Source organism: Ovis canadensis, chromosome 1 (genome assembly GCF_042477335.2).
Source record: "Ovis canadensis isolate MfBH-ARS-UI-01 breed Bighorn chromosome 1, ARS-UI_OviCan_v2, whole genome shotgun sequence".
NCBI classification, from domain to species: domain Eukaryota; kingdom Metazoa; phylum Chordata; class Mammalia; order Artiodactyla; family Bovidae; genus Ovis; species Ovis canadensis.
This window is the reverse complement of record NC_091245.1, coordinates 189,409,925-189,432,590: the sequence shown is the minus strand read 5'-3', so window position 1 is coordinate 189,432,590 and position 22,666 is coordinate 189,409,925. Positions and strand designations below refer to the sequence as shown.

At 41.1% G+C, this 22,666-nt stretch overlaps 1 protein-coding gene across 6 annotated transcripts in view; it reads left to right on the top strand.

Moving 5' to 3' along the window:
* GOLGB1 (golgin B1) overlaps nucleotides 1-22,666 on the top strand; it is a 77,088-nt gene that overhangs the window by 52,589 nt on the left and 1,833 nt on the right. For 4 of the 6 annotated variants that reach the window (XM_069554684.1, XM_069554659.1, XM_069554669.1 and 1 more), the window contains 6 exons: nucleotides 4,422-4,600; nucleotides 14,562-14,724; nucleotides 14,911-15,048; nucleotides 18,206-18,361; nucleotides 19,237-19,334; nucleotides 19,778-19,912. In XM_069554684.1, coding sequence (XP_069410785.1) covers nucleotides 4,422-4,600; nucleotides 14,562-14,724; nucleotides 14,911-15,048; nucleotides 18,206-18,361; nucleotides 19,237-19,334; nucleotides 19,778-19,912 — 869 coding nt within the window. The remainder of the gene's footprint in view (nucleotides 1-4,421; nucleotides 4,601-14,561; nucleotides 14,725-14,910; nucleotides 15,049-18,205; nucleotides 18,362-19,236; nucleotides 19,335-19,777; nucleotides 19,913-22,666) is intronic. The other 2 variants (XM_069554702.1, XM_069554676.1) reach the window with 1 other exon arrangement.

Sequence of the window (22,666 nt, the reverse complement as noted above, 5' to 3'; positions counted from 1 at the left end):
TAATAACCCAGGGGATTCTGCTAGGGCGTAACAGACAACTCTGGAAATATTTTGGAGTTTTCATCACCCAAACTTCCTTAGGACTTTCCCTTAATCAAATGAAGCACTTGGGCAGTTCCTGCCTAAAGGATGGAGTGCAGATCTCTAGAGGTGCCTTTTTGTTTGTATGTGCACTTCAGTCTGAAAATGATTTGAGGCAGCATTTAAAGATATGAGGGGCTTCCCATCTGGCTCAGTGGTAAAGAGTCCACCTGCCAGTTCAAGAGAAGCAGGGGATGTGAGGGACTTCCCCAGTGGCTCAGCGGGTAAAGAATCTGCCCACAATGCAGGAGACATGGGTTTGATCCCTGGGTTGGGAAGATCCTCTGGAGAAGAAAAAACCTGCTCCAGTATTCCGGTTGCAATACTGGAGTTGCAAAGAGTCTGATACAATTGGGCACAAGCACCTCCCAACCTATGTATTACTTTTATTTTCCTTGTCACCTTTGTTTTTCCTGGAATGAATAACTGTGTTGTTGTTACTGAGTTTTCTTTGTACTTATCAATGTAATTTAACCCCAGATTTACTGTCATTTATCCATATTTTTATTTTTCTTTTTTTTTTTTAATTTTTTTACTTTACAACACTGTATTGGTTTTGCCATACATTGACATGAATCCACCACAGGTGTACATGAGTTCCCAACCCTGAACCCCCCCTCCCACCACCCTCCCCATATCATCTCTCTGGGTCATCCCAGTGCACCAGCCCCAAGCATCATGTATCCTGTATCAAACCTAGGCTAGCGATTCGTTTCTTACATGATATTATACATGTTTCAATGCCATTCTCCCAAATCATCCCACCCTCTTCCTCTCCCACAGAGTCCAAAAGTCTGTTCTTTACATCTGTGTCTCTTTTGCTATCTCACATACAGGGTTATCATTACCATCTTTCTAAATTCCATATATATGTGTTAGTATACTGTATTGGTGTTTTTCTTTCTGGCTTACTTCACTCTGTATAATCAGCTCCAGTTTCATCCACCTCATTAGAACTGATTCAAATATATTCTTTTTAATGACTGAGTAATACTCCATTGTGTATATGTACCACAGCTTTCTTATCCATTCGTCTGCTGATGGACATCTAGTTTGCTTCCATGTCCTGGCTATTATAAACAGTGCTGTGATGTCTCTTTCAATTCTGATTTCCTCGGTGTGTATGCCCAGTAGTGGGATTGCTGGATCATAAATCCAGAAAAATAAATGACCCAATCAAAAAATGGGCCAAAGAACTAAATAGACATTTCTCCAAAGAAGACATACAGATGGCTAACAAACACATGAAAAGATGCTCAACATCACTCATTATCAGAGAAATTCAAATCAAGACCACAATGAGGTACCATTTCACACCAGTCAGAATGGCTGCTATCCAAAAGTCTACAAGCAATAAATGCTAGAGAAGGTGTGGAGAAAAGGGAACCCTCTTACACTGTTGGTGGGAATGCAAACTAGTACAGCCCACTATGGAGCACAGTGTGGAGATTCCACATTTTTCAAGGTGTTTATTTTACTGTATGTTTTGTCTTCAGGAAGAAAATTCTCTTGAAGTCTCTTTTTTGCTCTTATGTGAGTCAGTTGCCCTATATTATTTCTAGGACATAATTTTCTTTCTAGAATATCTCCCTCCTGTTCTCTTCTGTGTTAGATCTCCTGTTTCTTATATTCTGTGTTTTCCTTATCTTGGTTTTGTGCCATCATTTTGTTGGAATAAATCAGTAACTCTCCGAGAGAAGATACAGGGGAGGTGAATGTCTAATCATTTCCAATGGTTTGGTGGAACACAGAATTCTAGGCTGAAAATGATTTCTCTTCAAAACTGTGAAGACATTGTTCAATTCCCCTTTAGCTTACATTGTGGTTCAGGAGTCCAGAGATTCTGATTCTTGATCCTTTTTATGTGATCTAGTTCTCTCTCTGTTTATCTAGTTCTATCTCTGTCTTTCTCTGCCTCCCTCATGTCTCTCTCTCTCTCTCTCTCTGGAAATACAGTTGGACATTGAACAACATGGCTTTAAAATGCATGGATTCACTTATACATGGGTTTTCTTCAGTAATAAATACTACAGTACTCTAGGATCAGCAGTTGATTGACTCTGGATGTGAAACAGCAGATATAGAAGAACCGCATATACGAGGGGCTGACAATAAAGTACACATGGATTTTCAGCTCACCCTTGTGTTGTTCAATGGTCAACTGTATATAGAATCTTTCAGTCCAGTATGTTCTGATGTTTCACAATAATGTGTTTTTGTGTGAGTCTATTTTTATTCACCATTCTGTCTAGTCCTTTGAACCTAAGAAGTCATGTTCATCAATTTTGAGAAATTCCTTTGAATTCTGTTTTACTACTTTTCCTTGTCCTTTTTCTCTACCGCCTTTCTTCCCCCTGTGAAAATCCTGTTATTTAGGTGTAGGGCCTTCTGGGTTGGTTCTATAATTTTCTTACCTTTTCTATTCTTTTTGTTTTATTTTGGGAAGATTTTTCTCACCTCTGTCTTATCAATCCTGTATTGAAGTTTTCATATTTGTTATCAGGTTCCTGATTTCTAAGGATTTTTTTTTTTGTGGGGGGGAGGGGTCTCACGGATAGATGTTCTTAATTTATCTCTCCAGGCAGATTAGGGGCAGTTTTGTTCTTTGAAATTTTCTCTTGAGTTTTTCTTTATAGTTTTAAAATTTCTGCTGTAATGCTTCTGATTTCCAATATTCTCTTAAATCTTTGAGTACATGACATGCTTTCTTCTGTTAATCTCTTCTGAATTACTTTTCTTTCAGTTTCTTTTTATCCCTGCCTAATGTTAGCTGTTCTTCAGGAAAGGGTTAATCAGTGGTTTATTCTTCATGTTCAAAGGTAGAGTCTAAAAAATGCTTGTGGATGGGACTTAACAACTGTGAGTTTCAGCTCATGGTTATCTTGCTGAGCTTTTTGAGGGCAGTCCCCATGTTGATATCTTTAGTTCGTCTTGGGTTAGTCAGATTTTCCAAAGAAGACTTCTCCATTTCCTGCATGGATGGTTAAGGCCTCTGTGCCAGAACTCTTCAAGCTGAGTATGAGAAAGTCTTCTAATATTCAGAAAGCATACATTCATTTGATCACCCTGGTGCTGGAGCAGTACCTTTACCTTCAACTGTTCCATAGTCCAGAGACACTCCTTCAACCTTCTCTAAAGGATAAAATTCTAGTTGTCTGTCAGAGTAACAAAAAGTGTGAAATTGGGAGTGTTTTTAGGGATGTTGTTGTTCTTAAGCATCTTTCATCTGATCCTCCTTATTTCAGCTATCACCTCCTCGCTACTCCCATCACCATCTTTTCCAAAAAGTACCTGGTGCTGTTAATTCCTAAGCCTTTTGAAGAGTCTGCCAAGTAAGTTCTGTTGGTTCTTGACTTTCCCTACTGCCATCTTAAGACTTGCCATTCCCAGATCTGTTAAGTCAGTTACCATTTATACATCTACTTTTTAGCTTCCAAAATTATTTTCATTGCTACTGACTCCTCTCTTTTTCTTGTTCTTGTGTTTTATGCTTATAAAATACCTTTATTGTAGCTTTAGTGATATTTCCAGATGGGTGAAAGAGATATGTGTTTAGGGCCCTCCTCTTTGCCCTGACATCCTCACATTATTTCTTACTGCCAAGCTTTTAATGAATATTGAGGGTAAAGAGTTAGAAGATATATCTGGAATGTAATAGATAGGCAGGTTTGTTAATTAAAGGCAAGTTCATCATCATCAACACCGCCACTGACTTTCATATGTTAATTTTCTTGTCAAATTCTCATAATCTTTATAAGAGGTACTATAATTATCTTCATTTTATAGGTGAAGGAAATTAAGGCTTAAAGAGTAGGTGAAACATGCCCACTATGTGGGCAGGATCGCTGACTCCAAATTCTGACTATTCTTAAGCACTGGGCCTGGGCATCACTGCCTTCTTTATAATCAACATCAGCTATGGTAGAATTAAGGTTGATATTCATGAACCAGAGTTTAGAAGCCTAGCCAGGGCACATGGTTAAATAGAAAGCCAGTCTATCTTTATACTTCTTATCTTACCGAGTTACCACCCCCAAGGAGCTGTAAGTCTATTGTCTATCCCATCTCCAGGGTTTTAAATCTAGAATCAGCTTAGGACCTCAGGGCCAGGGGACTGGCATTGAAGTTGCAGTAGTTGTCGCTGCCTTCATGGCCACTCCATGGGGAGATTCCCGCCAGCCTGGCTGCATGTATTTCACTACATTAGGGATTCATGCTGCAATTATGTCAGTGGATTGTTAGGTGTTAGTAGTCTATTGTGATGTTGACTGACTTAGCAGGGAGCTAGCTAAGTGGATGAAATGTGATAAATCACCCTTTTACTTTCCTTTTGGTTAAAGCTGAAGGAGTTGAAGAATCTGCAGCAGCAATATTTACAGATTAACCAAGAAATCACTGAGTTACGTCCACTGAAGGCTCAACTTCAGGAATATCAAGATAAGACAAAAACATTTCAGATTATGCAAGAAGAGCTAAAGCAGGAAAACCTCTCCTGGCAGCATGAGCTGCATCAGCTCAGGTATAGTAATCTCTGCTTTTTAACCCTTTCTGTTGTCGTTCGTTGTTGTTCAGTTGTGGTCATGTCTGACTCTTTGTGACCCCCGACTGTAGCATGCCAGGCTTCTCTGTCCACTATCTCCCAGACTTTGCTCAAACTCATGTCCATTGAGTTGGTAATGCCATCTAACTATCTCATCTTCTGCTGCCCTCTTCTCCTGCCCTCAGTCTGTCCCAGCATTAGGATCTTTTCCGGTGAGTTGGCTCTTCACATCAGGTGGCCGAAGTATTGGAGCTTCAGCTTCAGCATCAGGCCTTCCAGTGAATACTCAGGACTGATTTCCTTTAGGATTGACTGGTTTGATCTCCTTGCAGTCCAAGGGACTCTCAGGAGTCTTCTCCAACACCGCAGTCCAAAAGCATCATTCTTTGGCACTCAGCTTTCTTTATGGTCCAACTCTCACAGGACTACTGGAAAAACCATAGCTTTGACTATATAGACCTTTGTTGACAAAGTGATGTCTCTGCTTTTGAGTACGCTTTCTAGGTTTGTCACAGCTTTCCTTCTAAGGAGTAAGCGTCTTTTAATTTCATTGCTGCTGTCACCATCTACAGTGATTTTGGAGCCCAAGAAAAGAAAATCTGTCACTGTTTCCACTTCTCCCCCTTCTGTTTGCCATGAAATGATGGGACCGATGCCATGATCTTAGTTTTTTGAATGTTGAGCTTTAAGCCAGCTTTTTCGCTCTCCTCTTTCATCCTTATCTAGAGGCTCCTTAGTTCCTCTTCAGTTTCTACCAGTAGAGTGGTATCATCAGCATATCTGAGATTGCTGATATTTTCCCCAGCAATCTTGATTCCAGCTTGTGATTCATCCTACAGCCTAGCATTTTAAATGATGTACTCTGCATATAAGTTAAATAAACAGGGTGACAATATAGTCTTGTGATACTCCTTTCCCAATTTTGAACTAGTCTCTTGTTTCACGTCCAGTTCTGTTGCTTCTTGACCTGCATACAGGTTTTTTAAAAGACAGGTAAGGTGGTCTAGTATTTCCATCTTCTTAAGAATTTTCCACAGTTTGTTGTGATCCTTTTAGTTTTTTCTTTTATTGTTATGAAATAATTATAGATTTGTAGAGAGGTGCAAAAAAAAATAGTACAGAGAGCTTTCATGTACTCTTCATTCAGTTTCCTCCAGTGGTAATATCTTACATCAGTATAGTTCGATTTCAAAACCAGGAAATAGTCATTGGTACGATTCAAAGACCTTATGCAGATTTGACCAATTAGACTTTCACTCAAGTATGTGTATAGTTCTGTGCAACTTTATGATATATGTGAAGTCATGTAAGCCACCACTGCAACAAGATACACAACTGGCCCATCATCACAGATACGTCCGTGCTATTAGTTTACAGTCACTCTTCCTCTCCCTCCCATCTCCACATCCGTAACTTCTGGCAACCACTCATCTGTTTCTCCATCTTTATAATTTTGTCTCATTCTGAGAATTTTTTAGTATGTAACCTTTTGAAATTAGCTTTACTTAGGTATAATGCCCTTGACATCTGTAACATCTTTGTATGTATCAATACTTCACTCTTTTTATTGATGAACAGTATTTCATGGTATGAATGTACTGCTTTAACCATTCATCCATTGAAGGTCATGTGTTGTTTCTGATTTTTAGTTACTATAAATAAAGCTGCTGTAAACACTTGTGTATAGACTTTCATATGGACAGTAAATTTTAATTTCTCTGAGATAACTGCCCAGGAGTGTACATGCTAGGTCATATAATAAATATGTTTAGTTTTAAAAGGAGCTACAAAACTATATTCTAGAATGACTGTATTATTTTACAATATATGAGTGATCCAGTTTCAATATCAATGCTGCATCTTCATCAGCATTTGATATTGTAACTGTATTTTAGTTTTTAATAGGTATGTAATGCTGTTCCATTGTGGTTTTAATTTGCATAATGGCTACCGATGTTGAACATTTTTTATGTGCTTATTTGACATCTATATATCCTTTTTGATGAAATATTTGTGTTTTTTCTGTTTTCTAATTGTGTCATTAATTTTTACTGTTGAGTTTTGAGAGCCTTTTTGTTTGTTTTTTATTCCAGATACAAGTGTTTTGTCAGATATGTGACTTGCAAATATTTTCTTCCAGTCTGCAGTTTATTTTTGATTATTTCCATTGAGATGGTCTTTTTAATTTTGATGAAACCAGTTTATTGCTTATCTTTCTCGTTATTCAGATGCAATAATTGTTATTGTTCTATTTTCAGGTTCACTGATATTTTTTTCCTTCATCGCTTCTATTCTGCTCTTGAGTCCATTGAGTTAGCTTTTTATTTTGGATATTTTGAAATTTTTTCATTCTAAAATTTCTGTTTAGGTCTTCTTTATATCTTCTGTTTCTTTGCTGAGGCTCTGTCTGTTTTTATTTATTTCCAGTATGTTAGTTATTATTGAAGCATTTATATGATGACCACTTTAAAATCCTTCTATAATTCTGTATATATGTTTCCAACATCTGTGTCATCTTGGGTCTTGTAATCTGTTAATTTTGTTTTCTCAATCAAATGGCAGTTTCCCTGTTTTTTAGTATGATGAGTGATTTTCAGTTGTTCCTGAACATTTTGGAGTCTTGTAAGTTTTAATGATCAATCTTCTTTAAGTCTTTAGTAGGCTTCCACTAACACCATGCTGAGAGGGAAAGGGGGACACTACCAATTTACTGCTGGAGGAGGGTTTATTATCAATACTTAGTGGGAGAAATGTGGGCTTTCCCAGGTGGCGTGGTGGTAAAGAATCACCTGCTAATGCAGGAGACGCAAGAGACTCGGGTTTAATTTCCAGATCAGGAAGATCTCCTGGAACAGGAAATGGCTACCCACTCCAGTATTCTTTGTTGGAAAACCCCAGGGAAAGAGGAACCTGGTGTTCTACAGTCCATGGGGTCAGAAAGAGTCAGACACGACTGAGCATACATGTACGCAGTGGGAGGAATAAGGAAAAATGCATCTACTCCATCTTGTCTGGATCTAGAAATCTAAGCCCTTTTCTTTTAAAGATGAATAACAATGCTATATGTTCTGTTACTGCTACTACTACTACTAAGTCGCTTCAGTCGTGTCCGACTCCGTGTGACCCCACAGACGGCAGCCCACCAGGCTCCCCCGTCCCTGGGATTCTCCAGGCAAGAACACTGGAGTGGGTTGCCATTTCCGTCTCCAAGGCATGAAAGTGAAAAGTGAAAGTGAAGTCACTCAGTCGTGTCTGACTCTTAGCGACCCCATGGGCTGCAGCCCACCAGGCTCCTCCGTCCATGGGATTTTCCAGGCAAGAGTACTAGAGTGGGGTGCCATTGCCTTCTCCAATAGGACCTGTCTATTTAGGAACTGATATTTTTGATGGTTCATTTAATTCAGTGTCTCAGATTTGATCCAAAAAGTAAAGGTAAAGAATTAGTGCTTAACAGTATATAGACAGGTCCTGTTCTTGCAGCCTCATTGTTGGGACTTTCTTACTGTTCAGTAAGATGGTGCAGTGCACCTTAGGAAAACCAAATGCAAAGCTTTCAAGATTTGATACTGAAAGGAGAATCTCTGTGTTAGAAAATGCTGCTGATCAAGCACCACCTGCTTTGTCTTACCTGCTGCTACAGGGCCAGCACAGGCAAGTGAATACAGAGAATATGAGGTGGAGTCTAGAGTCCCGTCCAGCTTACACAGGGGCTACCCTGATGACAGTATAATAAAAATATCAGTATATTAAAAATAATTATTGTAACATCCCTAGGAGAGCTCTTTGGCATTTTTTAAATTAATTTATTAGGCTGCATCAGGTCCTTTGCCTTGTAGCATATGGGATCTTAGTTCCCCAGCCAGGGATCAAACCTGTTTCCTGTGCATTGCAAGATGGATTCTTAACCACTGGACCACCAGGGAAGTCCTGCTAAGAGAGCTCTTAATGTATAAATATGAGAGATTTATTCCTTCACAGAGCCTAGATGCTTTACTAATGTGATGTGTCAAAATAAACCTTAAGCAAAGTTTATGGAACAAAACACTTTTTTGAATTGGGTCATTTAAGTTTTATGGAGTGACATTACATCGAAAAAATTTTCATATTCAACATATTTACAGACTTTCTCATAAGTGAAAATATAACAGACTTACTCTGTGGAGTAGACAAATTTCCCAAATGATACAAGAACACTTCTTTTTTTAATCAACAGATGATTGATGAGAAGGTAAAACTGAATTTTTGCTCTCTGAGAATACAAATTTCTCCTGTTTCTTCATTCTGTAATTGAACCTCCAAAAGGAAGGTGAATAACTCCATTAAACCTCATGCCTGTTTTCCTGCAGGGAATAGCTGCCCCAGCTTATTCCCTGATAATCTCAATTCATCATCAAGATACCATCTTCCTTCAGATGCACATTAAAGCCAAGCACTGAATTTAGGGCCCTCCGAAGGTGATCGGGAGCACAAGGGAGCATCATCTTGATGTCACCCATATTATATCCAAATTGCTGCTGCTGCTGCTAAGTCACTTCAGTCGTGTCCGACTCTGTGCGACCCCATGGATGGCAGCCCACCAGGCTCCGCTGTCCCTGGGATTCTCCAGGCAAGAACACTGGAGTGGGTTGCCATTTCCTTCTCCAATGCATGAAAGTGAAAAGTGAAAGTGAAGTTGCTCAGTCATGTCCGACTCTTAGCGACCCCATGGACTACAGCTCACCAGACTCCTCCGTCCGTGGGATTTTCCAGGCAAGAGTACTGGAGTGGGGTGCCATTGCCTTCTCCATATCCAAATTACCTAGAACTAAAAGGAATCAGCTAACTAAAATGGACTGGAATGTGAATTTAACTCAGATGACCATTATATCTACTACTGTGGGCAGGAATCCCTTACAAGAAATGGAGTAGCCATCATAGTCAACAAGAGAGTCTGAAATGCAGTACTTGGATGCAGTCTCAAAAACAACAGGATGATCTCTGTTCATTTCCAAGGCAAACCATTCAACATCACAGTAATCCAAGTTTATTCCCCGACCAGTAATGCTGAAAAAGCTGAAGTTGAACGGTTCTATGAAGACCTGCAAGACCTTTTAGAACTAACACCCCCCAAAAATGTCCTTTTCATTATAGGGGACTAGAATGAAAAAATAGGAAGTCAAGAAACACCTGGAGTAATAGGCAAATTTGGCCTTGGAGTACAGAATGAAGCAGGGCAAAGGCTAATAGAGTTTTGCCAAGAGAACACACTGGTGATAGCAAACACCGTCTTCCAACAACACAAGAGAAGACTCTACACATGGGCATTACCAGATGGCCAACACTGAAATCAAATTGATTATATTCTTTGCATCCAAAGATGGAGACCTCTATACAGTCAGCAAAAACAAGAATGGGAGCTGACCGTGGCTCAGATCATGAACTCCTTATTGCCAAATTCAGACTTAAATTGAAGAAAGTAGGGAAAACCACTAAACCATTCAGGTATGACCTAAATCAAATCCCTTGATTATACAGTGTAAGTGACAAATAGATTTAAGGGACTAGATCTGATAGACAGAGTGCCTGATGAACTATGGATGGAGGTTCGTGACATTGCACAGGAGACAAGGATCAAGATCATCCCCAGGAAAAATAAGGCAAAAAACCAAAATGGCTGTCTGAGGAGGCCTTACAAATAGCCGTGAAAAGAAGAGAAACGAAAAGCAAAGGAGAAAAGGAACGATATAAGCATCTAAATGCAGAGTTCCAAAGAATAGCAAGAAGAGATAAGAAAGCCTTTCTCAGCAATCAATGCAAAAAAATAGAGGGAAACAATAGAATGGGAAAGACTAGAGATCTCTTCAAGAAAATTAGAGATACCAAGGGAACATTTCATGCAAAGATGGGCTCAATAAAGGACAGAATGGAATGGACCTAACAGAAGCAGAAGATATTAAGAAGAGGTGGCAAGAATAGACAGAAGAACTGTACAAAAAAGATCTTCACGACCCATATAATCACTATGGTGTGATCACTCATCTAGAGCCAGACATGCTGGAATGTGAAGTCAAGTGGACCTTAGAAAGCATCACTATGAACAAAGCTAGTGGAGGTGATGGAATTCCAGTGGAGCTATTTCAAATCCTGAAAGATGATACTGTGAAAGTGCTGTACTCAATATGCCAGCAAATTTGGAAAACTTTCAGCAGTGGCCGCAGGACTGGAAAAGGTCAGTTTTCATTCCAATCCCAAAGAAAGGCAATGCCAAAGAATGCTCAAACTACTGCACAATTACACTCATCTCACACGCTAGTAAAGTAATGCTCAAAATTTTCCAAGCCAGATTTCAGTAATACGTGAACCGTGAACTTCCAGATGTTCAATCTGGTTTTAGAAAAGGCAGAGGAACCAGAGATCAAACTGCCAACATCCTCTGGATCATCAAAAAAGCAAGAAAATTCCAGAAAAACATCTATTTCTGCTTTATTCACTATGCCAAAGCTTTTGACTTTGGGATCATAATAAAGTGTGGAAAATTCTGAAAGAGATGGGAATACCAGACCACCTGACCTCCCTCTTGAGAAACCTGTATGCAGATCAGGAAGCAACAGGTAGAACTGGACATGGAACAACAGACTGGTTCCAAATAGGAAAAGGAGTATGTCAAGGCTGTATATTGTCACCCTGCTTATTTAACTTATACGCAAAGTACATCATGAGAAATGCTGGGCTGGAAGAAGCACAAGCTGGTATCAAGATTGCCAGGAGAAATATCAATCACCTCAGATATGCAGATGACACCACCCTTATGGCAGAAAGTGAAGAGGAACTAAAGAGCCTCTTGATGAAAGTGAAAGAGGAGAGTGAAAAAGTTGGCTTAAAGCTCAACATTCAGAAAACGAAGATCGTGGCATCTGGTCCCATCACTTCATGGCAAATAGATGGGGAAACAGTGGAAACAGTGACAGAGTTTATTTTGGGGGGCTCCAAAATCACTGCAGATGGTGACTGCAGCCATGAAATTAAAAGACGCTTACTCCTTGGAAGGAAAGTTATGACCAACCTAGATAGCATATTCAAAAGCAGAGACATTATTTTTCTGACAAAGGTCCATCTAGTCAAGGCTATTGTTTTTTCTGATAGTCATGTATGGATGTGAGAGTTGGACTGTGAAGAAAGCTGAGGGCTGAAGAATTGATGCTTTTGAACTGTGGTGTTGGAGAAGACTCTTGAGAGTCTCTTGGACTGCAGGGAGATCCAACCAGGCCATCCTAAAGGAGCTCAGCCCTGAGTGTTCATTGGAAGGTCTGATGTTGAAGCTGAAACTCCAATATTTTGGCCACCTGATGTGAAGAGCTGACTCATTTGAAACGACCTTGATGCTGGGAAAGATTGAATGCAGCAGGAGAAGGGGACGACAAAGGATGAGGTGGTTGGCATCACCAACTTAGTGGACATGAGTTTGGGTGGGCTCCAGGAGTTGGTGATGGACAGGGAGGCCTGGCATGCTGTGATTCATGGGGTCACAAAGAGTCAGACATGACTGAGCAACTAAACTGAACTGAACGGAACTGAAAGAATACTGTGTCAAGTTGCTACTGTAAACCAAAGAAGAGGTGCACAGTTCTAAAGGCTTGTTTTTTGCAGCCACTTGTTCCTCTTGAAACTTTGTGACAGAGATTCTGAAAGAAGACTTTCCTAATGAAGTTGACCCTTCAGTTCAGTTCAGTTCAGTCTCTCAGTCGTGTCCGACTCTTTGCGACCCCATGAATCGCAGCACGCCAGGCCTCCCTGTCCATCACCAGCTCCCAGAGTTCACTCAGACTCATGTCCATCGAGTCAGTGATGCCATCTCATCCTCTGTCGTCCCCTTCTCCTCCTGCCCCCAATCCCTCCCAGCATCAGTCTTTTCCAATGAGTCAACTCTTCGCATGAGGTGGCCAAAGTACTGGAGTTTCAGCTTCAGCATTCCCTCCAAAGAAATCCCAGGGAAGAGAAAAAGAGGGAGAAAAAAAAGATTTCTGGTCTATTGATTTTTTTTTCTTCCTTTAGTTTCTCCTTTTTCACTATTCTGTTAGCCTTTCTCTCTTTACCTTCCACATTTAAGCAGTTTTGAAGGAAAGAAAAATTATCAAGTGGCTGTGAGTAAATTATAAGAAGGAAAGGAAGCCATTTTACTTCACCTTTAGAAGGAAGAAGACATGGAGACACAGATTTGATTCACTGACTTTAGGACCAGTATCTTTTTAAAACAGGATCCCTGTCTTGCTCTTGAATTACTTTTGAGAAACGAGCTTTCCAAATATGAAAAAGCTGGAACATCTCATTCAGATTTCTATGGCTCTGGGGTTGTCTAATCAGAAGAGCCTGGATTTATGCAATAACCTTTCTCTTCTACTTTACTGGTTTGCTTATTCTGCTCTGGTTCCTGTGCTCTCTTACTTAAGGGGTAATGAGGTATAGCCCTTTTATGGCTGTTCTCTTAAGTAATCAGACTTGTTCCTTAGCTCCTATTCTCCATTGAGGGTCTCTCCAGACTGTAACTACTTGTCCATCTTTCAAAAAAAAAAAAAAGACTATTTGAAGCTTTGTAAAAGGTCTGTGATCTTTTTTGTGTATTCTCACTCTTATACTCCTCCTTTCTTATTCTCTCTCATTTTTCACAGACAAATATCGGAGAAAGTGTATTAGAGGATTTTCTGTGCCTTTTCCATATAGTGGCCTTGTAATAAAATTTTATTTTAGTTTCTAAGTTTTATTGTTCTGCCTTTTTGAAAAAAAATCTGACTGTAATGCAAGTCACCTTTTGACACAGCAGGATTCTTTCTTAATAGGTTTATATCCTTTAGAAAAGAAAGGACCATTTTACCTTGCTTCTAGAGAAAAAGACAGAAAAGTCTGATGTAGTTCAAACAATGCCTTGTATTATTGGGAAAAATAGAGACTAGTCAAAGTGAAGAGATGCTGCACAAATTTGATTACAACCCCCTTTTTTTCAGGCATGGTGTAGCAAGAAGTAGAACTAAAGAATTTGGCACAGAGGCAGTTTTGCTAGTTCTGCAGAAAATTAGCTGGAATCAAATAGAAGCTTCCCTCTTGGTCAAATTCAGGGGATAAATAAATAGCAGCAGTTTATATTTAAATCCTTCCCTCCAGAAACCCTGCCCTCCTCACAGGAAGTCATCAGATGGTTTGCCTAATAGTGGCAGATGGACATGTAGCTTGCAGGAAGCTGATCCTTCCTGGGTAGTGGTTACCTCTGAGATTGGTGTTGGAATTACTCACCTATGTTTGGTACGTGACATATAGTATCTCATTAAATCATCACAATAATTCTAAGGAATAGATCATTTATTCCCATTTCACCAATGAGGCTCAGAGAGATTAAGTAACTTTTACTCAGGGTCTCATGCCTAGTGTAGAACAGAGCCAGCATTTGAACCCAGCTCCTTCAGACTCTACAATGGCATCCTCATAACCCTGATGTTGTTCTAAGAATTACAGTGGTTTGCCGTTGCTTACAGAGTTAAGTTTTATTCAGTATGGTGTTCAGTGCCCCACAGGGTCTGACTTCTCTCCTCTTCACCTTCGTTGCCTGCTCTATCCACTCTCCACACTATGTACTACAACGGTTCCAAAACACTGTGTGTATTCATTCTTGTGCTTTTTGTTCTGTTCTCAACCTGAAATCCTTTTGCATTATGGAAACCTGACTCATTATTCAGGGTTCAGATCAAATACCTGCTTTTCTGTGAAATCTTCCCCAGTCCTGCCAGTTACAGTTCTCTTTTAAGTTCCTCTTCATCCTCTTGCTGCACAATTCTATTTATAACATAAATTTCGCTATGGTTATGTATTCTCAACTACATCTCTACATCCCGTTACATGTTTTGAATACGTACTTATTCATCTTTGTCTCACAAGTACATTTTTGCCTATGCCTATTTCATATTTTCTCTAGGATGGAGAAGAATTCCTGGGAAATGCAAGAGAGGAGAATGAAGGAGCAGTACCTTATAGCTATCGCAGATAAAGATCAGCAGCTCAGCCATCTGCAGAGCCTTGTGAGGGAACTGAGATCTTCCTCACAGACTGAGACCCACAAAGCGCAGTACCAAAGACAGGTGAGTAATTCCAGCACTGATCGCTGCTTGGAGGAAACGTCAGCTTCCTACAAGCTAAGTGCTCATCTGCCACTATTAGGCAAGCCATCTGATGACTTCCTGTGAGGTGGGCAGGGTTTCTGGAGGGAAGGATTTAAGTATGCACAATGTTAGGAGAGAGTTTCACCAGTGTTTATATCCTGGCAGGCATCCCCAGAGACATCAGTTTCCCTCAATGGATCACAAAGCCTAGTTTATGAGACAGAGCATCTTAGGACTCAGCTCAATGACAGCTTGAAAGAAATTCACCAAAAGGAGTTAAGAATTCAGCAACTGAACAGCAAGGTATGTGTTCCCTGCTAGCCTGAAGTTCAATTTCTTGTTTCCATGACTAGAAGCAAGAAGGTAAGTAGAAGCTGTTTAAGTTTAAGCTCTAGCTCTATTAGAAGACAGAAGTTTTACCTTTCTCAGAGCCTGGATCCCTCACCCTAAAGCACCAGACACAGGGCCATTTCTTTTTCCTCACCTTTGCAGAGCCCTTGGGAGTGATTTGGAGAAGCCCATTCAATAAGAATGATAAAAGCCAACTCCTTTAGGAAGGCTTCCTACCCAACATCATCTCCCCATAACTCCTCACAAATCCTCCAGCAAGCTCCTCAGTATTTCTCACTAGTGTGTGGCAGGGAAGAGTCTCAGGAAGGAGGCTTGCATATGTGATTAGACAAAGCGATAGAGGTAAGGGGTTTGCTTTTCATTCTACTCCATTTGTAAACTTCCTTACTGTGTATCTAATGTTGTGGAATTAAAGAAGCCAATTTGCTTTTTCCTGAACCCCAGGCTGGCCACTCTAGACACTCTAGGAAGCATGCTGGAGTAGATGGACCTCTTGCTATGGGAAGAGCTGCTTTGCCATCTGGTCCCTAGAGCAAAGGCCAAGGCAGAAAAAAGAGAATTATTCTCAGTGCCTTCTCATATCTGTCTTCTCCCCTCATCCATTCTTTGGCTTCTCTTCCTTCATCACCTGCTTCCCTTCCCTCACCATCTTATGAATCATTATACTCCTGTTGTCTCTGACTAGTCAGATTATTCTCTGGCAGCACCTCACCTGGTTCTGCCTTCTTCAGAGGAATCCAGCTAGGTAGTTTATGTTAGTGCCAGGAGAAATTTAAGTGATCATTTAGACTGGGATCCAGAAATTAGCTTTGGAGGAGGGCTATCAATATAAATTATACACAAAATGATGTATTTGTGTGTGTAAGTTTCTCATCACAAAAACTCAGGCATTCACCAAGGGATCTGTGATCCAAAAATGGTAAAGATCAATAGGCTGTACACAGATGAGGAAATTAAGGCCCAGAGATATTAAGTAATTTGCCCCAAGTGTTAGCAGCAGGTCAATCTGGGATAAAGATGGTAATGTACATGGAAAACACAGTGCCTGGTTTGTGTAGAAGGCACTCATTAAATGTTGTTAAATTCAACTAACATTGAAGTATCGGAGACTGATAAAACTGTTAACCCTGGCAGAGTTAAAAAAATTTGCATTTAAAATTTGCATTTTTTAAAGTAGGTTCAGTTCAGTTCAGTGCAGTTGCTCAGTCGTGTCCGACACTTTGCGACCCCATAAATCGTAGCACGCCAGGCCTCCCTGTCCATCACCATCTCCCGGAGTTCACTCAGACTCACGACCATCGAGTCAGTGATGCCATCCAGCCATCTCATCCTCTGTCATCCCCCTCTCCTACTGCTCCCAATCCCTCCCAGCATCAGAGTCTTTTCCAATGAGTCAACTGTTCGCATGAGGTGGCCAAAGTATTAGAGTTTCAGCTTCAGCATCATTTCCCTCCAAAGAAATCCCAGGGTTGATCTCCTTCAGAATGGACTGGTTGGATCTCCTTGCAGTCCAAGGGACTCTCAAGAGTCTTCTCCAACACCACAGTTCAAAAGCATCAATTCTTTGGCGCTCAGCTTTCTTCACAGTCCAACTCTCACATCCATACACGACCACTGGAAAAACCATAGCCTTGACTAGACGGACCTTTGTTGGCAAAGTAATGTCTCTGCTTTTCAATATGCTATCTAGGTTGGTCATAACTTTTCTTCCAAGGAGTAAGCATCTTTTAATTTCATGGCTGCAGTCGCCATCTGCAGTGATTTTGGAGCCCCCAAAAATAAAGTCTGACACTGTTTCCACTGTTTCCCCATCTATTTGCCATGAAGTGATGGGACTAGATGCCATGATCTTCGTTTTCTGAATGTTGAGCTTTAAGCCAACTTTTTCACTCTCCTCTTTCACTCTCATCAAGAGGCTTTTTAGTTCCTCTTTACTTTCTGCCATAAGGGTGCTGTCATCTGCATATCTGAGGTGATTGATATTTCTCCCGGCAATCTTGATTCCAGCTTGTGCTTCTTCCAGTCCAGCGTTTCTCATGATGTACTCTGCATATACGTTAAATAAGCAGGTTGACAATATACAGCCCTGATGTACTCCTTTTCCTCTTTGGAACCAGTCTGTTGTTCCATGTCCAGTTCTAACTTGCTTAAAGTAGGTTAGTTGGTCACAATGAATTGGTAAACTTACAGACCCTTTGTTGGGGGCATTTTCTGGGAGTTTTCAGGGGGTGCTATGGTGGGGAGACTCCAGATCCTACCCAGTTCCTCTTTGAGCCTACTCAGTTGTTTCCCAAAAGTTCTGCCCTTCATAGCTCTTAACACCTTCTCTTTCTATAAACTAGATCCCATCTCAACCTTGTTATATTTGCTTTCCTGAAGATTAGACTGTGAATCACTCTGGGCATTTGTCTTCTAGGATGGTTCTTGAAACTGCAGTGAATAGCAACTGAAACATTTTTCATGTAAATATTTTAGTGGTGTAAAACACCAAAAGGCACAGAAATCACAAATACAGTCTGGTATATTTTCACGAAGTGAGGACATCTGTATAAGCAGCACCCAGATCAAGAATCAGAACATCTCCAGCCCTAGGGTCGATCATTCACTTATTCACCATTCAGCAAACAAATAACTATTATCTACCGTCTGTGCGCCTAGCCATATGCTTAGTATTGAGGATACACACTGACCCCTCATGGAGTCCATAGCTAACTAGGAGCACTGCTCAGTGGGCTCTAGCGTGGGTAGTGGCAGATGGGCCATCACCATAGAATGTCTCCTCTCCAAGCCACCACCCTAATTCTTTCCATGGATGCTCAGACGTTGTTTATGTCTCTACCTGATGGTGGGGCTTCCCAGGCGGTTCAGTGGTAAAGAGTCTTCCTGCCACTGCAGGATGCAGGAGATGCCGATTCGATCCCTGGATCAGGAAGATCCCCTGGAGGAGGAAATGGCAACCTGCTCCAGTGTTCTTGCCTGAAAAATCCCATGGACAGGGAGCCTGGTGGACTACAGGGTTGTAAAGAGTCAGATATGACTGAGCATGCACACTGCCTCCTCCTAGTGAAACAGTCCTGTGGGCTAGTGCTTATCATCTCTCCTATTTCAGTTCTCTCAACTGCTGGAAGAGAAAAATACCCTTTCTATTCAGCTCTGTGACACCAGTCAGAGTCTCCGTGAGAACCAGCAGCACTACAGTGACCTTTTCAATCACTGTGCAGTCCTGGAGAAGCAGATTCAAGAGCTGCAAGCTGTGAGTGAGAAGGTGAGGGGCTGGGGAAAGTGTTGGGAAATTGAGCACAGATGATAAAGCATAAAGCACAGCATCAAAAGGCTGATGTCATCAGGCTGAAGATTAAATAGATGTGATGGAAACAGTGAGGAGAGGAGTGAGGAATAAGGTCCAAGAAAAACTGAAGAGTGAACCGATTAGAAAGAAAAAGATCATCAGTGAGGTTCAGTTCAGTTCAGTCACTCAGTCGTGTCTGACTCTGTGACCCCATGGACTGCAGCACACCAGGCTTCCCTGTTCATCACCAACTCCTGGAGCTTACTCAAACTCATGTCCATTGAGTGAGGTGGTGGGAGAGAAATAAAAAAGTGAGTGGTAAACAGTGATGACAGGCTTTTGGAAGGCTTTTTCCTTCAAGTAGTAGGAAAGCTGTAGGAAGATTTGGACCTAAGAAACAAAATTGGCAGAGTTGTTTACACCAGTGGAGAGGAGAGGTTGTTGAAGTCGATGAAGACTGGGAATGAGCGTGGAGGGGAATAGGACATGGCAGGAAGAGGAGAGGGGAGGGGAGGAGAGGCTGAATCAGGCAGGGACCAGAGTGGCTTCTGGAAAGTAGGTGGGTCTCCACTAGAAGAAAGTGGGATTCAGTGACAGGCCTTGAAACTTTTGAGAGGAGAGACTCAAGAATGAGAATCTGGAGGAAAATCTAATGAGTTTTATGTAGGAGATTAATCTATTAGAGCAGAAGATTCTTACTTCTAAATCTGAACTTGAAGAGAGTGATAACAGAGGTATTCCTCTCCAAGATTTCTCTTTTTTCTCCAATGCCTGAGCAAGTTCTCATTTTGCCTAAGCACAGTTTCTTGAGTGGTTTCATCCCTGAATTACTAAACTTATTCTTTTTCCAGGGGCCACTAAATATAGATGTTGCTCCAGGAGCTCCCCAGGAAAAAAATGGCTGTCACAGGAAAGGAGATGCTGAAGAACTGAGCGAGCCACAGCTAAGGTGGGGGAGCAGCTCTCAACCCTGGTGTGTGCGCTGTGTAGGCAGCACTTGGGCGGTCATCTAGTTAGAATGGGAGTCCATTGTATGGATTTAATGTGTCTTCTTTCCTTACTGGCCTCACAGGATTAATGTGAGGATTATAAAGTAACAATTATAATTACAAATTGTGTGTGAGTAGTTTGTGAAACAGACCCTCCCTACACACACATCTTACTAAGATTATGATGTTCAAATGAGAGATATTGAGAAGTCCCTAAAATCTCTTATGGCATTTCCTGCAGCTTTATTTAATCTTTAGACAGGCATTCTTTTAAAATACTCATTGTGTTTGTACAGCCTTCTATAAATGTCCGTGCTTTATAACCTTAGGAAGACTTCAAATCCCTGTATCAGCAACTCTGTCCTGCATCTAGTGATGCTGTGGTTTTCCTTTTGTCCTGAAGCTTTTCTGAAGCCCAGAAGCAGCTCTGCAACACTAAACAGGAGGTGAACGAATTGAGAAAACTGCTGGAAGAAGAACGAGACCAAAGAGTGGCTGCTGAGGCTGCCCTCTCCATGGCCGAGGAGCAGATCAGGCGGTAAAGGACTGAAGGACACAGCCTTTCTTCATTTCTGACCCTTTCTGATTCTCTGTGTGTGTGTGCTTAGTCGCTCAGTCATGTCTGACTCTTTGTAAACCTGTGGACTGTAGCCCACCAGGCTCCTCTGTCCATGGGGATTCTCCAGGCAAGAATACTAGAGTGGATTGCCATGCCCTCCTCCAGGGAATCTTCCCAACCCAGGGATCAGACACACTTCTTCCACATTGCAGGTGGATTATTTACCATCTGAGCCCCCAGGGAAGCCCAAGAATACTGGAGTGGGTAGCTTATCCCTTCTTTAGGCGATCTTCCCAACCCAGGGGTCGAACTAGGGTCTCCTGCATTGCAGGTGGATTCTCTACAGCTGAGCTACCAGAGAAGCCCTTTTTGATTGTACTTGTGTGCATTTCATGGCCAGACTTGGGAATAAATAGGATTTAGTTCTCATCCTGAGATGGGTGCTATCGCAAGAGTAGGCTCAAGACAAACCATGGTAATCCAAGCTCAGCCCATCCACAATTCCCTCTTTGGCCCTGATGCAGAATGGAAATCGAGGCAGCTAATCGAGCGCTGCCTCCCCAGACCTGGCACTGCTGTTGTCCTGTTAGCACCTGACACACAGTCCACAGTGCCTATGAAACTCAGTGGACTTGCCATTTAAAAGCAGCTCACCAATGCTTACAAACCTCTCACCCTTTACTCAGCCTAGCCTACAGACAGTGACAGACTGACCTGCATGGTACCAGACCATGCTGTCTGCATCAAGGCTGCCCCTAAAAAGCTTATCTTATGGAGGAACAGGCACAGAAGGGGTCCTGTGCAGCCATTCAGGCTCTCATGAGGAGAACAGGCAGGGTGGAGCTAGGTTGGGCACATTGAGTTTCTCTTTCCAGGCTCACAAATCAGATTAAAGTGTTCTTCACTCCTGAGAAAAGTGTGGTCCCTGTAAAGAGAATGCAGGAGTTTTAGGCTAATCAACTTCCCTTCATGTGGAGGAAACATCAGGAGTAGATTTCCAGCCTCCCTACACAATTAAGTGCATCCGTCTAGGCAAATGCTTGATCAAGTATGTGCTTGTGTTACTTGCAGCCCCTTGGATACAATTCTCGTGGGTTTTTGTTTGTTTTTTTTTGAAGGATAATTGCTTTACAGAATTTTGCTGTTTTCTGTCAAACGTCAACATGAATCAGCCATAGGTATACATATATCCCCTCCCTTTGAAACTCCCTCCCATCTCCTCCTCATCACACCCCTCTAGGTTGATAGAGAGCCTCTGTTTGAGTTTCCTGAGCCATACAGCAAATTCCTGTTGGCTATCTATTTTATATATGGCAATCTAAGTTTCCATGTTTCTCTCTCCGTACATCTCACCCTCTCCTGCCCTTTCCCCATGTCCATAAGTCTAGTCTCTATGTGTTTCTCCACTGTTGCACTGTAAATAAATTCTTCAGTACCATTTTTCTAGATTCCATATATATGTGTTAGAGTATGGTATTTATCTTTCTCTTTCTGACTCACTTCACTCTGTATAATAGGTTCTAGGTATCTACCTCATTAGAACTAACTCAAATGTATTCCTTTTTATGGCTGAGTAATATTCCATTGTGTATATGTACCACAACTTCCTTATCCATTCATCCGTCAATGGACCTCTAGGTTGCTTCCATGTTCTAGCTGTTATAAATAGTGCTGCAGTGAACAATGGGATACATGTTTCTCTATTAATTTTGGTTTCCTTGGGATATATGCCTAGGAGTGGGATTGCTGGGTCATATGGTGATTTTATACCTAATTTTTTAAGGATCTCCATACAGTTTCCCATAGTGGCTGTATCAATTTACATTCCCCACTAACAATGCAAGAGCATTCCCTTTTCTCCACACCCTCTCCAGCACTTATTGGTTGTAGACTTTTTGATGAGGGCCATTCTGACTGGTGTGAGATGATACCTCATTATAGTTTTGATTTGAATTTCTCTAATAAAGAGTGATGTTGAGCATCTTTTCATGTGTTTATTTGCCATCTCTATGTCTTCCTTGGAGAAATGTCTGTTTATGTCTTTTTCCCACTTTTTGATTAGGTTGTTTGTTTTTCTGGTATTGAGTTGTATGAACTGCTTGTATATTTTGGAAATTAATCCTTTATCAAATGTTTCATTTGCTATTAATTTCTCCCATTCTAAGGGTCAATTCTTGTTTTTAAGAGAAACCATTGAGTGGATAAAAACAGCTTCTTCATTAAATGGAGAAGTTCCAGTATTAAATACATAAGCAAATTAGCAAAAAATGAAACAGAAAGCAATAGAGGCTGCAGTTCAGTTTAACTGTAAAAACCCCACAAAAATCTTTCTTGAATTCTTTTGCCTATTAGATTTTAATAAACAGGGGAAAAAATTAAAAGAGTTTTCTGAGCCAGGTGTGGCGTAGCAGGAAAAAAAGAGCACGAGGTTTAGAGACACAGCTGAGTTTTGAATTATGGTTTTACATCTTACTGGATGTACCATTGTGGACAAGTACTTTTTCCCTCACTTTGAAGATAATAACACCAACATTAAACCTGAGGATTAAATGTAGGTAAAGCACCTGATCCAGCATCTGATACACAGTACGCAGTCAATTCTTGGTAATTATTACCATCTCTACTGCTACTGAAAGAAACCTGTCTACCCTTTCACTCCTTGCATGGGGATGGGGCCATGAGAGCTGCAAGTCCCTTACACTGCATCCCATGGCAAGATGTCCAGGGTGATTT